This window comes from Montipora capricornis, chromosome 11, assembly GCF_036669925.1.
Source record: "Montipora capricornis isolate CH-2021 chromosome 11, ASM3666992v2, whole genome shotgun sequence".
NCBI lineage: Eukaryota > Metazoa > Cnidaria > Anthozoa > Scleractinia > Acroporidae > Montipora > Montipora capricornis.
The window spans coordinates 21,952,118-21,969,871 of record NC_090893.1 but is presented as its reverse complement, the minus strand read 5'-3'; the positions used below and the strand labels follow the sequence as shown (position 1 = coordinate 21,969,871).

General features: G+C 37.8%; 1 protein-coding gene across 1 annotated transcript in view; it reads left to right on the top strand.

Annotated features, from left to right (window-relative positions):
* LOC138024427 (uncharacterized) overlaps nucleotides 1–17,754 on the top strand; it is a 308,112-nt gene that overhangs the window by 11,738 nt on the left and 278,620 nt on the right. The window contains 10 exon segments of the mRNA XM_068871629.1: nucleotides 126–454; nucleotides 922–1,063; nucleotides 2,102–2,430; nucleotides 2,898–3,039; nucleotides 4,080–4,408; nucleotides 4,877–5,018; nucleotides 6,053–6,381; nucleotides 6,839–6,980; nucleotides 8,015–8,343; nucleotides 8,816–8,957. Coding sequence (XP_068727730.1) covers nucleotides 126–454; nucleotides 922–1,063; nucleotides 2,102–2,430; nucleotides 2,898–3,039; nucleotides 4,080–4,408; nucleotides 4,877–5,018; nucleotides 6,053–6,381; nucleotides 6,839–6,980; nucleotides 8,015–8,343; nucleotides 8,816–8,957 — 2,355 coding nt within the window.

Below are 17,754 nucleotides of genomic sequence, written 5' to 3'. Positions count from 1 at the left end.
TATTTAAAACTAGTGACATTACTACTAACTTTCTAACGACTTGAAGTAGCTCTGTTACTTTCAAAGAATGTGGACATGCAAAGACTGTTTCTGATCACAACTTTTTATTTCAATTTGAAAACCAGAATGTCAAGAAGCTCTTGGCATGGAATTTGGCGCAATCAAAGATGCGCAAATACAAGCGTCTTCTGAGTGGGACCTAAATCACGCCGCCATCCAGGGAAGACTAAACTTCCAAAAGTCAGGAATAAAACAAGGTGCCTGGTCAGCAAGGAAAAACGATAAGAATCAATGGTTGCAGATTGATCTGCAAGCATCCTACACTAAAGTGACGGCTGTAGCTTCACAAGGAAGGAATCAGGGTAACCAATGGGTTACAAAGTACAAACTTCAATACAGTAACGATGGAGTTACCTTCCGATACTACAGGGTACAAGGACAGACCGTTGACAAGGTAAGATGTGATGATAAGCAATTCGTCAAAACGTGCTCTGAAGGGAATACTAGCCTTCTGTTTTGTTTGTTTTTTTCTTTATTTATTTTAATATGAATCCCCACTACGTGTACGAGACAGGTAAGGAAACGGGACAGTGGAAACAACATTTCGTTGCCGTTTGTATCAATTTCTGAAGTACGTCTTCCAGTGTAGTAAGCTTCCAAGCGTTCTGACGGTGCCAGATAGGTGTTGTCATTCCCCATTCAAACATTCCTACCAAGGACACTTTTTCCTCCATTTTTCAAATCTCCTACTCAAACTTCCAGTTTTTATTGATTGGATACCATGTGTACATTATCAACACGCGGTGGAATTTTCTTCCTTGTATCTCTCATTTCTTGTGCTTTGGATCATGAATTCTTTAGCCAGTCAGCAAAAATTTTCGTTCTGTTAATCACTATATGTCATCTTTTTTTCCCATTTAGGAATTTACTGCAAATAGCGATCAAAATTCAATCATCTATCACAAACTAAAAAATCCAATCCTGGCGCGTTACATACGATTCCGACCGGTCACTTGGCACAGGCACATATCAATGAGAGTAGAAGTCTATGGCTGTGAACAAGGTAACATGATTTTTTTCCATCGTCTCTACAATAAATAAAATTATTAAATTTTCCAAAGTTAAGTGGAAATATATTTTTAAAAAAGGTGTAGAGACAATTTAGGAAAAACAGCATTTATCTAGAAAGCTGAGCATTCTGGTGTCAGTAACGGTAATGGTCCAGGTTTACATGCAAAGATTGGCTAAAAATTATACTCTCCCTCCACTTGATAAGGCGTCGTAGGGTAAAATGCGGTGCTTTTTCGCTATATTTTCCGGTTTACCCTGATTCTGATTTGATTTTCTCTTTTTTAATGCCATTAGTGCCGGCCAAGCTAATGAAAAAACTCGTGAAGTAAAAACTTAGGATAAATAATATAGATTATGGACAAGGTTAAGGTGTCAAAAAGTTTTCAAATACTACTTCATCGTCTGTCTTTTATTTACCAAATCAAATCATCTAAGATGCCACCAATCTCAGTAGTAACCTTATCTAAAAAGGTTTAATAAATTTTAAGATGAGAACAAGCACGTGCATGGGTAACAACCTCATGCAACTTCGGTTGAAGCTAACACGACTGGATTTCAGGATGACCTGCCTATGGCATCCCACGTATAGGTAAATGAGTTACACTGAAAGTCAGGTGCAATTTCCAGAGTGCCTTAGATGTTCATAATGGCGCAAAGATGACGATGAAGGTGGCATTTAAGCAAGCAATGTTTATTTGATGAAATCCTTTTCCTGAGTTTAAGCAAATTGTTCCATCTGTAAATCGTTTTCTTTATAGTTGAATCTAGGAACTTCAATTTAATTTTCTTTGCGTGATCTGCAAATTAAATAACCATCTCAGTCAGTTAGTTACTGCAAAGACAAAAGTTAATTCCATTAAATGAGCCGGAAATGTTCGCTTTCCAGTATTGATTTGCTGTCTACTTATTTAAAACTAGTGACATTACTACTAACTTTCTAACGACTTGAAGTAGCTCTGTTACTTTCAAAGAATGTGGACATGCAAAGACTGTTTCTGATCACAACTTTTTATTTCAATTTGAAAACCAGAATGTCAAGAAGCTCTTGGCATGGAATTTGGCGCAATCAAAGATGCGCAAATACAAGCGTCTTCTGAGTGGGACCTAAATCACGCCGCCATCCAGGGAAGACTAAACTTCCAAAAGTCAGGAATAAAACAAGGTGCCTGGTCAGCAAGGAAAAACGATAAGAATCAATGGTTGCAGATTGATCTGCAAGCATTCTACACTAAAGTGACAACTGTAGCTTCACAAGGAAGGAATCAGGGTAACCAATGGGTTACAAAGTACAAACTTCAATACAGTAACGATGGAGTTACCTTCCGATACTACAGGGTACAAGGACAGACCGTTGACAAGGTAAGATGTGATGATAAGCAATTCGTCAAAACGTGCTCTGAAGGGAATACTAGCCTTCTGTTTTGTTTGTTTTTTTCTTTATTTATTTTAATATGAATCCCCACTACGTGTACGAGACAGGTAAGGAAACGGGACAGTGGAAACAACATTTCGTTGCCGTTTGTATCAATTTCTGAAGTACGTCTTCCAGTGTAGTAAGCTTCCAAGCGTTCTGACGGTGCCAGATAGGTGTTGTCATTCCCCATTCAAACATTCCTACCAAGGACACTTTTTCCTCCATTTTTCAAATCTCCTACTCAAACTTCCAGTTTTTATTGATTGGATACCATGTGTACATTATCAACACGCGGTGGAATTTTCTTCCTTGTATCTCTCATTTCTTGTGCTTTGGATCATGAATTCTTTAGCCAGTCAGCAAAAATTTTCGTTCTGTTAATCACTATATGTCATCTTTTTTTCCCATTTAGGAATTTACTGCAAATAGCGATCAAAATTCAATCATCTATCACAAACTAAAAAATCCAATCCTGGCGCGTTACATACGATTCCGACCGGTCACTTGGCACAGGCACATATCAATGAGAGTAGAAGTCTATGGCTGTGAACAAGGTAACATGATTTTTTTCCATCGTCTCTACAATAAATAAAATTATTAAATTTTCCAAAGTTAAGTGGAAATATATTTTTAAAAAAGGTGTAGAGACAATTTAGGAAAAACAGCATTTATCTAGAAAGCTGAGCATTCTGGTGTCAGTAACGGTAATGGTCCAGGTTTACATGCAAAGATTGGCTAAAAATTATACTCTCCCTCCACTTGATAAGGCGTCGTAGGGTAAAATGCGGTGCTTTTTCGCTATATTTCCCGGTTTACCCTGATTCTGATTTGATTTTCTCTTTTTTAATGCCCTTAGTGCCGGCCAAGCTAATGAAAAAACTCGTGAAGTAAAAACTTAGGATAAATAATATAGATTATGGACAAGGTTAAGGTGTCAAAAAGTTTTCAAATACTACTTCATCGTCTGTCTTTTATTTACCAAATCAAATCATCTAAGATGCCACCAATCTCAGTAGTAACCTTATCTAAAAAGGTTTAATAAATTTTAAGATGAGAACAAGCACGTGCATGGGTAACAACCTCATGCAACTTCGGTTGAAGCTAACACGACTGGATTTCAGGATGACCTGCCTATGGCATCCCACGTATAGGTAAATGAGTTACACTTAAAGTCAGGTGCAATTTCCAGAGTGCCTTAGAGGTGCATAATGGCGCAAAGATGACGATGAAGGTGGCATTTAAGCAAGCAATGTTTATTTGATGAAATCCTTTTCCTGAGTTTAAGCAAATTGTTCCATCTGTAAATCGTTTTCTTTATAGTTGAATCTAGGAACTTCAATTTAATTTTTTTTTTGCGTGATCTGCAAATTAAATAACCATCTCAGTCAGTTAGTTACTGCAAAGACAAAAGTTAATTCCATTAAATGAGCCGGAAATGTTCGCTTTCCAGTATTGATTTGCTGTCTACTTATTTAAAACTAGTGACATTACTACTAACTTTCTAACGACTTGAAGTAGCTCTGTTACTTTCAAAGAATGTGGACATGCAAAGACTGTTTCTGATCACAACTTTTTATTTCAATTTGAAAACCAGAATGTCAAGAACCTCTTGGCATGGAATTTGGCGCAATCAAAGACGCGCAAATACAAGCGCCTTCTGAGTGGGACCTAAATCACGCCGCCATCCAGGGAAGACTAAACTTCCAAAAGTCAGGAATAAAACAAGGTGCCTGGTCAGCAAGGAAAAACGATAAGAATCAATGGTTGCAGATTGATCTGCAAGCATCCTACACTAAAGTGACGGCTGTAGCTTCACAAGGAAGGAATCAGGGTAACCAATGGGTTACAAAGTACAAACTTCAATACAGTAACGATGGAGTTACCTTCCGATACTACAGGGTACAAGGACAGACCGTTGACAAGGTAAGATGTGATGATAAGCAATTCGTCAAAACGTGCTCTGAACGGAATACTAGCCTTCTGTTTTGTTTTGTTTTTTTCTTTATTTATTTTAATATGAATCCCCACTACGTGTACGAGACAGGTAAGGAAACGGGACAGTTAAAACAACATTTCGTTGCCGTTTGTATCAATTTCTGAAGTACGTCTTCCAGTGTAGTGAGCTTCCAAGCGTTCTGACGGTGCCAGATAGGTGTTGTCATTCCCCATTCAAACATTCCTACCAAGGACACTTTTTCCTCCATTTTTCAAATCTCCTACTCAAACTTCCAGTTTTTATTGATTGGATACCATGTGTACATTATCAACACGCGGTGAAATTTTCTTCCTTGTATCTCTCATTTCTTGTGCTTTGGATCATGAATTCTTTAGCCAGTCAGCAAAAATTTTCGTTCTGTTAATCACTATATGTCATCTTTTTTTCCCATTTAGGAATTTACTGCAAATAGCGATCAAAATTCAATCATCTATCACAAACTAAAAAATCCAATCCTGGCGCGTTACATACGATTCCGACCGGTCACTTGGCACAGGCACATATCAATGAGAGTAGAAGTCTATGGCTGTGAACAAGGTAACATGATTTTTTTCCATCGTCTCTACAATAAATAAAATTATTAAATTCTCCAAAGTTAAGTGGAAATATATTTTAAAAAAAGGTGTAGAGACAATTTAGGAAAAGCATCATTTATCTAGAAAGCTGAGCATTCTGGTGTCAGTAACGGTGATGGTCCAGGTTTACATGCGAAGATTGGCTAAAAATTATACTCTCCCTCTACTTGATAAGGCGTCGTAGGGTAAAATGCGGTGCTTTTTCGCTATATTTTCCGGTTTACCCTGATTCTGATTTGATTTTCTCTTTTTTAATGCCTTTAGTGCCGGCCAAGCTAATGAAAAAACTCGTGAAGTAAAAACTTAGGATAAATAATATAGATTATGGACAAGGTTAAGGTGTTAAAAAGTTTTCAAATACTACTACATCGTCTGTCTTTTATTTACCAAATCAAATCATCTAAGATGCCACCAATCTCAGTAGTAACCTTATCTAAAAAGGTTTGATAAATTTTAAGATGAGAACAAGCACGTGGGTAACAACCTCATGCAACTTCGGTTAAAGCTAACACGGCTGGATTTCAGGATGACCTGCCTATGGCATCCCACGTATAGGTAAATGAGATACACTGAAGGTGAGGTGCAATTTCCAGAGTGCCTTAGATGTGCATAATGGCGCAAAGATGACGCTGAAGATGGCACTTAAGCAAGCGATGTTTATTTGATGAAACCCTTTTACTGAGTTTAAGGTAATTGTTCGATCTGTAAATCGTTTTCTTTATAGTTGAATCTAGGAACTTTAATTTAATTTTCTATCCGTGATCTGCAAGTTACATAACCATCTCAGTCAGTTAGTTACTGCAAAGACAAAAGTTAATTCCATTAAATGAGCCGGAAATGGTCGCTTTCCAGTATTGATTTGCTGTCTACTTATTTAAAACTAGTGACATTACTACTAACTTTCTAACGACTTGAAGTAGCTCTGTTACTTTCAAAGAATGTGGACATGCAAAGACTGTTTCTGATCACAACTTTTTATCTCAATTTGAAAACCAGAATGTCAAGAACCTCTTGGCATGGAATTTGGCGCAATCAAAGATGCGCAAATACAAGCGTCTTCTGAGTGGGACCTAAATCACGCCGCCATCCAGGGAAGATTAAACTTCCAAAAGTCAGGAATAAAACAAGGTGCCTGGTCAGCAAGGAAAAACGATAAGAATCAATGGTTGCAGATTGATCTGCACGCATCCTACACTAAAGTGACGGCTGTAGCTTCACAAGGAAGGAATCAGGGTAACCAATGGGTTACAAAGTACAAACTTTAATACAGTAACGATGGAGTTACCTTCCGATACTACAGGGTACAAGGACAGACCGTTGACAAGGTAAGATGTGATGATAAGCAATTCGTCAAAACGTGCTCTGAAGGAAATACTAGCCTTCTGTTTTGTTTTGTTTTTTTCTTTATTTATTTTAATATGAATCCCCACTACTTTTACGAGACAGGTAAGAAAAACGCGACATTTCGTTGCCGTTTGTATAAATTTTTAAAGTACGTCTTCCAGTGTAGTAAGCTTCCAAGCGTTGTGACGGTGCCGGATAGGTGTTGTCATTCCCCATTCAAACATTCCTACCAAGGACACTTTTTCCTTCATTTTTCAAATCTCCTACTCAATTTTTCAGTTTTTATTGATTGGATATTATGTGTACATTATCAACACGCGGTGGACTTTTCTTCCTTGTATCTCCCATTTCTTGTGCTTTGGATCATGAATTCTTTAGCCAGTCAGCAAAAATTTTTGTTCTCTTAATCGCTATATGTCATCTTTTTTTTCCTTTTAGGAATTTACTGCAAATAGCGATCAAAATTCAATCATCTATAACAAACTAAAAAATCTAATCCTGGCGCGTTATATACGATTCCGACCGGTCACTTGGCACAGCCACATATCAATGAGAGTAGAAGTCTATGGCTGTGAACAAGGTAACATGATTTTTTTCGATCGTCTCTGCAATAAACAAAATTATTAAATCCTCCAAAGTTAAGTGGAAATATATTTTTAAAAAAGGTGTAGAGACAATTAAGGAAAAACAGCATTTTTCTTGAAAGCTGAGCATTCTGGTGTCAGTAACGGTGATGGTCCAGGTTTACATGCGAAGATTGGCTAAAAATTATATTCTCCCTCCACTTGATAAGGCGTTGTAGGGTAAAATAGGGTGCTTTTTTGTTATATTTCCCGGTTGACCCTGATTCTGATTTGATTTTCCCTTTTTGAATGCCCTTAGTGCCGACCAAGCTAATGAAAAAGCTCGATAAGTAAAAACTTAGGATAAGTAATATAGATTCTGGACAAGGTTAAGGTGTCAAAACGTTTTCAAATACTACTACATCATATGTCTTTTATTTACCAAATCAAGTCATCTAAGATGCCACCAATCTCAGTAGTAACCTTATCTAAAAAGGTTTAATAACTTTTAAGATGAAAACAAGCACGTGGGTAACAACCTCATGCAACTTCGGTTGAAGCTAACACGGCTGCATTTCAGGATGACCTGCCTATGGCATCCCACGTATAGGTAAATGAGATACACTGAGGGTGAGGTGCAATTTCCAGAGTGCCTTAGATGTGCATAATGGCGCAAAGATGACGCTGAAGATGGCACTTAAGCAAGCGATGTTTATTTGATGAAACCCTTTTACTGAGTTTAAGGAAATTGTTCGATCTGTAAATCGTTTTCTTTATAGTTGAATCTAGGAACTTTAATTTAATTTTCTATCCGTGATCTGCAAGTTACATAACCATCTCAGTCAGTTAGTTACTGCAAAGACAAAAGTTAATTCCATTAAATGAGCCGGAAATGTTCGATTTCCAGTATTAATTTGCTGTTTTTATATTTAAAACTAGTGACATTACTACTAACTTTCTAACGACTTGAAGTAGCTCTGTTACTTTCAAAGAATGTGGACATGCAAAGACTGTTTCTGATCACAACTTTTTATCTCAATTTGAAAACCAGAATGTCAACAACCTTTTGGCATGGAATTTGGCGCAATCAAAGATGCGCAAATACAAGCGTCTTCTGAGTGGGACCTAAATCACGCCGCCATCCAGGGAAGACTAAACTTCCAAAAGTCAGGAATAAAACAAGGTGCCTGGTCAGCAAGGAAAAACGATAAGAATCAATGGTTGCAGATTGATCTGCAAGCATCCTACACTAAAGTGACGGCTGTAGCTTCACAAGGAAGGAATCAGGGTAACCAATGGGTTACAAAGTACAAACTTCAATACAGTAACGATGGAGTTACCTTCCGATACTACAGGGTACAAGGACAGACCGTTGACAAGGTAAGATGTGATGATAAGCAATTCGTCAAAACGTGCTCTGAAGGAAATACTTGCCTTCTGTTTTGTTTTGTTTTTTTCTTTATTTATTTTAATATAAATCCCCACTACGTCCACGAGACAGGTCCTTAAGGAAACGCGACACTGGAAACAACATTTCGTTGCGGTTTGTATCAATTTCTGAAGTACGTCTTCCAGTGTAGTAGGCTTCCAAGCGTTCTGACGTTGCCAGATAGGTGTTGTCATTCCCCATTCAAACATTCCTACCAAGGACACTTTTTCCTCCATTTTTCAAATCTCCTACTCAAACTTCCAGTTTTTATTGATTGGATATCATGTGTACATTATCAACACGCGGTGGACTTTTCTTCCTTGTATCTCTCATTTCTTGTGCTTTGGATCATGAATTCTTTAGCCAGTCAGCAAAAATTTTCGTTCTGTTAATCACTATATGTCATCTTTTTTTCCCATTTAGGAATTTACTGCAAATAGCGATCAAAATTCAATCATCTATCACAAACTAAAAAATCCAATCGTGGCGCGTTACATACGATTCCGACCTGCCACTTGGCACAGCCACATATCAATGAGAGTAGAAGTCTATGGCTGCAAACAAGGTAATCAAATTTTTTTTCCATCGCCTTATTATAAACTAAATTATAAATTAATCCAACGTTAAGGGAAATTATCCTTGAAAAAGGAGTAAGAGATGCTTTAGGAAAAACGGCATTTATCTAGAAAGCTGAACATTCTGGTGTCAGGAATGGTGATGGTGAAGCTTTACATACGATATTGGCTAAAAATTATACTCGGCTACCAGTTTAATATAGCGTCGTAAGTTAAAAGGTGGTGTTTGTCCGTTTGATTTCCCCGTTTACCCTGAATCTGATTTGAATTTACGTTTTTGAATGCCATTTTTGCCTGCCAAGTTTACGAAAAAACTTGTAAAGTAAAAACATATCTTAAATAAAATAGATTATGGACAAGGATCAGGTGTCAAAACGTTTTCAATTACAACTACAACTGTCGCCAATGATGGAAATTTATCTTTTTTTCTTTAGAAATAGAAAGTGGATGAGTGAGGGGAGTAACTTATGCCCAAGAAAAAGAAAGGTGAGCTTACGAAGTGGCCCAGTTTACTAACTTAAGTACATTTTCTGTCGGATAAAGTATCGTTTAAAGTTTATGCCGCTTTTTCCCCCGTGTCGGGAATTTGCCGTGAGGTTTTACGCAAAATTTGTGTGGATGAATAACTGAAAACAGATTTTTAAACCTGGAGCTACTAAGGAAAAATTGAAAAACGCAAAACCTACCTTATCTTTAGAATACTGATACCATCAGTACGTTGATCATTTGCCACTGATGTCATGTTGCTTTCGAAACCCTAATTTAAACTAGACGTTCCATAAGGCGTACACTGGGTTGCCCTTCGTATGTGTTTCACAAAGACAGAAGGCACTTAATTTTTTCAAGTGGGGGGGTCGTTAAGACCATTTGATGGTCACCCGCATGTCGCGCCAGCAGAGGCCCTTTGGCTCACACGTTCACACCTTTAATATTTCGTAATGTCCTGTCCCATTGTCTTCTAGTTTTTGAAGCTTTGGTATATTTGGTATATATCACGCAAATGATGTAATTTCATGACACTCAAAATTCACAAAAAAGCGTGAGTTTCTTGTAAACAATCTTCGCACTAGCCAGTAAAATATTGTCGGCTTCCCAAATAAACTTCATTTTACACTTCAGTGGCAAAATCATTTGTCGTCAGAGAAATAAAATTCCTGTCTCCTCGCGTATCACATTTCAACGCAGGTATGCAAATTTGTTAACTCATTTTCATCGCGTCCCGATTCCCGCGAAACTTTTCTTCTATAAAGATTAATATTAAGAAAAATGTTATCTCTCGTCATGCGTTGCATCTTTTATGTTCAAATAACTGCTAAAAATAAAGATTTTTTAACGAGCTATCCGTAGTTATTTTTTCATAATTTAATATTCTCTGTCAAAATTTGCACAACAATCAAATCACAAAAACAGCAAAGCACACAACAAATTTAGTCGCATTTACCTCTTCGTCGAATTCTCATGCTTAACTCAGGAGTTTTTAGTTTAGTTATATTCGTTAGCAATCATCCTTTCAAGTTTCAGAGAAATCGACCAGTCCGCGAATATTTTACCAGTTTTTTTCAATGGTACGTCAAAAGGCCAAGTGGATGTTATGCATAACCGGGCAAGTTCGGGCGATCAAGTTACGCGTGGTACCCGTTATAAATATTTTTTCACAAAATGTTCCCGAATCGTCAAGTATCACCACAGAAGACAAGAACATCATTCTAAAAGATTATTCTACGCAAAAAGTAGGTTCTGGATGTAATTTTGAGAGTGGAAATCAAGTTTGCGGCAGACGGTAAATACGAGGCCGCATGGTATATTTAATTAAGTTAACACAACAGAAAGACGCTAACCTCATTTTGACACGAAAATGATTTACTATTGCCATAAAGACTATCCAGTTAAGCTGGCATATTACACAACATGATGAATTCATAAAGGCCACCTTTTCCAGCGAAATATTTTTCTAAACAAACAACATATTTGCTATTACAGGCAAAAACACCGTCCTATTTCATTACCGGCGTGAAGACGAGAAACTCAATCGTGTCAATTGCAACAAAATAAATTTCAGAATCAAACCCTTTCCATGAAGAACCTTTTCCTTGAATAATGAAGCAAAAATAGACGACAAGCTTTCTTTGAAATAATTCTTGGCTGTCACATTTCCAATTATTTTTTTTACCTGAAGACTGTGCAGCGGAGTTGAGTACAAATAAATACAAACAGCCAGACAACAGAGATCACAGATCCCCTTAAGATGTTTGATTCCTTTTCTGTCTTTGTTGAACCCATAAGTTACCAGAGAATTTTCCATTTGGTTTCAGTGTTCTACATAACAGCACACTTGGTAAAATATTAGAAATACAGCTCACTTTGATTTCGGCTCGATGGGCGATAGATTGTTGTCAAAGTCCATTACTCGTCGCTTTTAAGATTCCAGATATTTATTTTTCACCGCCTGTCTTTTTCAATTGACGTTCCAAGAAAAAAAAAGAAAAAAAAAAGAAAAATATTACTCATTTTCCGACTGGGATTGTCAAACTGGCAACCAAGTAAATGGTCATTAAAGTGTTTGTTGCTGTCAACGTAGATGTTCACGTCTTAATAATGTGAAGTAGTCCCTTTGATATTAATGACAGTAAGTACATCTTAAGACTAAGCTTCGGAAGCCCTTGGAAGACAGATTTGATTACAGGAAGCTAAAGTAGTGTTCTGCAGTCCCGGCGCTTAAAGGTTTTAACTGTAAAATGTCAGTGTGAAAATAGAAGTGAGTACGTTATAGAAAATAGAGGTGAGCACTGTTATCAAGTAGATTTTCTTTTTTTCTATTGTAGGTCTAAATTCTTGGAGGACAAAAAACAATCAAATCCATAGAGAGAATTACAGAGAACAAAACGAGACTACACTGCAGGGAAAACCAATCAAATCGTAGGCGATGCATGTATTAAGGGAAGTAAAGAAATAAATTCCATTGAAATTAAAGAAATAGTTTCTTTCAAACTAACTAGGCATGGCAACGCTTCGTTAGGAGAAACTTGTTGCTTAGTTGACACGGCCTTGCTTGTTAAAAAAACTCCTTTATCCTACATCTGAACGAATTATTTATTTCCACCAACCATGAGCCGATATTCTTAACCCAAAAACCAAGAGAACGGTTGTTTTAGACTAAACATTGCAAATAAGTGATTACTCCAATCACCACAATGCGTGCCAGTCCCTTACCTAGAATGCAGTGTCTGACACTTGCACACCGCAGATTAACCGTAACTCGTAGTAAAAGCAATCTCGACCCCAGAGCTCTTCTCTTGACTGAGGGAGAGAAGAGCTCTGGGAAACCCTGAAACAAAGTGTCTTCTCATTGGTTTTCGTGAAGAACAATCAAAAGCCTCTCTAATTGGTGCATCCATGTTAGCACAAGGAGTGAGCAGGCGCCGTAAGGTTCAAATAGCCAATTTTTGGCATACAGTTTCCCAGAGCCTTGAGTCGACCCGAGGCTCTGGTGACGAGAATGGTAGTAAAAGCTAACCGTTTTAAAATGGTTGCATAGATTTAAATACTGTTTCTCAGCGCTATTTCAAATAGGTGCTTTATAGACTTGAACACTTCTTATCAGCGCTATTTGTAGGCAGTCTGCAGTTGCCATACACTTCCTGAAATGCTTACTGTTTCAAATAACTACGTAAACCTAATTGAGAGCTTAGACTTATCTGTTTAAGCTGAGCATTTAACCCTAAACACTAAAAATCTTGTTCACATGCATAAATAACTATTATTGACTTTGATAGCATCAGAGATAACAATCCATCATAATAATCCTAAAATGATTTCTCTAGTTTATTTTAAATATACTCCATAAAATTAATTACAGGAAGATATCAAATATGTTAAAGTGGGCAGTGTTCTAAAAAAAAAAAAACAGTTTGAAAAATTTATACTGGTTTGAAAAAAATGAACTTTTCAAGCCAAAAATAAAATTAAACCGCAACATATACAACTACAAGCCCATACAAATAGCCTCTCAGGACATGACAAGCTGAATCAAGCCCTCGCGTTTCCGAATCAGGCTTTGCAGATGCAAAGATAGCTAAGGATTAACGAATGTTATGATCTGTCTTTATAACTGAAGTTACTTTGCCACCACATACGGAAAACTGTTTCTAACAGTTTTTGGAAATATCAAAGACTTTTATAAATGTCATCGAACGTACCAATCATCATGCAATTTCACAGACGAAATGTCAACATTCAATTAACATTATGCGAAATTATAATTCTCCAGGGGTGTTAAAGTCAAATAAATCCGAGACAGCACTGTGTTTCACTAAGTCTGAACATGCTCCCTGCATGCTGGCTGGGCGTCTGACTGGTCCTATTCACAAAGGAAATCCAACTTTCGAGAACCAGCTTCCAAAGACCCGGAAAAGCTGCTTTGGGTTAAAAGCAATTCTTCTTCAAAGTTGCTCATTGCTTCCAAGACCTTATTGCATAGTAATCCTCGAGAGAATTTTTTTATAGGTAGAAAACCTAACGAACTGAGAAATAAGTTTATACGCCCTCGGGCTCGGCACGAGGGGAATATATCACGTATATCCTCTCGCTCCAGGTCAATAACCCTTACTGATCCGGTTAGCTATGCACTTTGCCAAACTTTGACCATTTTAGTACAAAGCTTTTTATTCATATGTTAAGTAGAACTAATTACCATAAAAAAACTTCGCACTTAGACTCCCTTTGAGAGGAGGCAGACATGAACTCGGAAATAAACTATTTGCGCCGCACTTGTCTGACTATTCCGTTACGATACTTTTGTACATTGTATAATTCACTAACAAATTCTCATCTACTTTGAAACAATTTCGCTTCAAACTGAATATTGTTAAGGTCTGTTAAGCTTTCAGGGTGTCGGTCTACTACTTTCCCTAGGCGCACCTTTTGAATTAAGTAGAGTTTTTACATACCTTTATATTTAATCTTTCATATTTGAAGAATACTATTTCCTACCGATATTGATATCAATATGTATTTAGTTCATTCATCCATTTTCGTTTTCGAGCGTTTTAACATGAGCCTCTTCTTCGACATTGATAAAATTTCATCACCGTATCCCATGCAGGTCCGCTTTGCACGGTTCGTACTGAGCAACAAGTGCGTGGTCAAGTCCGGTACTCACTTGTTTGCTTTGCCTCCCTGCTAGCAGAGATCTCCCTTCTTTTTGCGTTCGTTGGGCTGACAAGTGTGGGGAAAGAGACCTCTACCATGGGTGTTGAGCATGCGTGGCAGTTACAAAGCGACTGAATTCTCACGTGATACTTCATGTTGTGTGGGCTCACTTAACAACAGTAGACTTGTACTGTAAAGGAATGCGCCAGACACAGCGGGCTCAAGTTACAGTCAGCAAACATATCAGTCACTAGACGCTCTACTTATGCGCCCTATGATTGTGATGGTATCAAAATGGTTGATTATGAAAACATGATTAAAGCCCTAGGATTAAATTGGTTAAGACGAGTAACTGATGACTGCTACAACGGTTTTTGGAGACTTTATCTTACTAATCTTTTACGAAGTTACGGGTTTTTTTTTTAATTCACCTAATGTATGGTCCCTAGGGAAACAGTTAGTTTTGTTTTCCAAACATCAGGACTCGAAGGAAAACAAAACTAACTAGTTTCCCGAGGGACCAGACGTTAAGTGCTTTGTTGTATATTTAGACTTTTCCGTCAACAATCGCAGCAAACCATCCGGAGCGGGCAACAATTGTGGAATTGTATCCCGATCGGGATACATTTGAATTTGATCAGGGGCACGTGACCAAGAACAAACCAATCACAGTGCTTGTTTTGTTGAGTGAAAGGCTAGGTATACAACAGTGTTATTTGATTGCCACTCATGTATGATGTTGTTAAATTAAATATTACACCCGATTTTGATTGTGAACTCATATTATGGTGGTCATAATTACGAGATGTTGTTAATTGTGATGGTGAACATAGTAATGTAATTATTTTAGGGAAGATCATTTATGGAAGATTACACCGTCTTGTAGCCACCTTAAGAGAATTCTGAAAAACACATACGAAACTGGAAAAGTTCGCGTATTTATATCCAATAAACTCGTCTCTTTTCGCAAGAAATGGAAAGCTCTGTAACAGCTCTTCAAAGCAAGGATTTTGTTAAATTTCTTGGGGTCCTAATTGACAAGCACTTAACTTGGAAACAACACATTGATTACATTGCTTCTAAGATGAGTAAAATTGTTGGTTTAATAGCGAGGTTGCGGCACCATGTACCATTAAACACCCTTCTTCAAATTTATCGATCACTCGTATTTCCACATATGTATTATTGTATAGCTGTTTGGGGGCCAAGCTGCTCAGTCTGATTTAAGGAAGATTCTTGTTCTTCAAAAACGAGCCCTCCGCCTTATTTTCTTTTGTAATACTAGATCTCTTACTATCCCATTGTTTGTCTCTTCTAATATTCTGCCAATTGATATGCTTTACTTTGAAACAGGATCTACCCTTATGCATGATATCGCTAATAATTCTGTACCGAGGAACATTCAGAAATCGTTCATCTAATATTCATAAATGTAATACAGGATCATCAGCTCTGGGCAGCTATTATGTTAGCGAATCGCGACTGAGCTTACAGTTGAAGTCTTTTGTAAACTTTGGAACAAACTTCTGGGACTCTTTTCATCCTGACTGGTGCGCGCTTACAAAAAAGGCCATTCAAAAAACGAATTAGTAAATTTCTGCTTACAGTACTCGGAGTTGAAGATGCTTATGTTGATGCCTACTCATTCATTACTATCGTACCCTATAATTTCGTGTTATTCTATTTATTTATTCACTTATTATTATTATTATTATTATTATTATCTTAATTTATTTTTTGTTTTTTTTAAATTCACTTATTTTAATAATATTGTAACAATTATGCAACGTTTCTTCAGTCTGTATTGTGTTATTTTGTCTTAATATTGTCTCTAGATTACACTGCACGCCTCGATTAGCATTGCCATACGCTTGCAGGGTTCATTGTAAAATTTATCTGTAATTTTTGAAAGTAAACTTGAACTTGAACTTGAGCTTATGAAGAATTACTTTTAAGTGGCTATAGATAATTTCTTGCCATGCTTGCGTTTAATAAATGTAATTTTGGAATAATTAATGTAACAAGTACGCATAAAAAAAGATACTGTAAAAAGGAAATAAAGGAAAACAAAAACATAGACCTTAAAGAAAAAAAAACATTATGGGGCATGCGGCTTGAAGAGCGCCGTCCAATGTTGTCGCAGAGGTCTCTTTTCACGTACTCGTTGGCTCAGCGAAAGCAAAAAGAAAGGAGATCTCTGACAGCAGGGAACAGCTTTACCTGAATAGAGCAGCCTTTAGATTACAATTAGCGACAACTACGAGTCAGTACAAGTTCTGCAGAGCAGGCGCCCTTAAAGATCGACGACAAACGTGATACGCGTGCGAATTGTCATGGGGTTTGGTTACGCAAGCAATATTTTAGTCCTGTTCTGGTTCTTTAAACTCAAATAGAAGATTAACTTCTTCGCTTCGGTGATATCGAGGACAAAGTCAATGGATCTGAAACCCTCTATCCACCTTCCCACGGACAACACAAAAAAACCAACTTGCACTGATTACATTTTTCTTTTCGAAAGTGAATCGTGAGCAAACAAACATGATACATACTTATAGGCCGAGTTCGATATATCAATAATCAGGCATGGCTCCGAGGCTTGATGGTCAATTTTTTCGGCTCAGTTCTGGTTTCTTTGTCTCACAAGTCTCAAGGGAGATTTTGTAAACAAAATAATTTCAAATTTAACCATAAAGCATCGTAGCCATGTGTGAGTATTGATATATCATCATCATCATCATAGATCCTTATAGCCCCCATTGAAGCAGAGGGCCACAACAATGACCCCCCCCCCCCACCGAGTCTTGTCCTTCGCAATTACCTGAGCCTCTCTCCATGTCAGACCCATCTCACTTAGTTCATAGTTCAATCTCAGCCGTCTTCCTCCAAGTGGTTTTGGGCCTCCCCCTTTTCCTTCTGCCTGCAGGCGTCCACTTAAGAGCAACGTTGGGTATCCTCTCTGGCTGCATTCGTAGTACATGTCCCAACCATCTGAGCCGGCGTTTCTTAATTTCAAGGTCGGACGTGGCTTATTGACCACTCCCCATAGGAGCTTTACAGGGCCAATGAACACAATCACGACAGAACGCACCATTCATGAAACAACTGTCAAGAATCTTAACTGGCCGGAGGCAAACCAGTTGGCTATTTGCAAGTGCAGTGTTTTGGGGGGCTTGGACATTTTGTGTTAGCAAGAATGTATCAGAGGCCGGAGCCTAATGGGAATGGCGAGTGGCCACACCCTACCTGCCTATGTAATGGTTCAGCGTTTCTGTAGAAGGAAAACAACTGAAAGGAGGTGACTCTGTTTCTTGATACGGAGGTACGGTGACGAGGCTGTGGGTTCAGAACATACACTGCCTTGGCGTAATTCTTGCTTTTACGGGTGTTTCTTCGAGAGAAATTCGATGCCGGACAGAAGGAAAGTGGAGGCTTGACTTTGACAGAGAGGGATGGGTGCATTGTGGAACTTCTGATTACGTGAAAGGCTTTTTTGGAAACACTAATTCGTTGCTGGAATATGCGCGATGCTGCAAAGCTCCAACGGCAAATGAAACCAGAAACAGGGATGTAAACTCGCCAACTGGACAACTCTCTCAAACAGTTAAATAGAGTTAAAAGTGTTGTAAATAATATAAATTA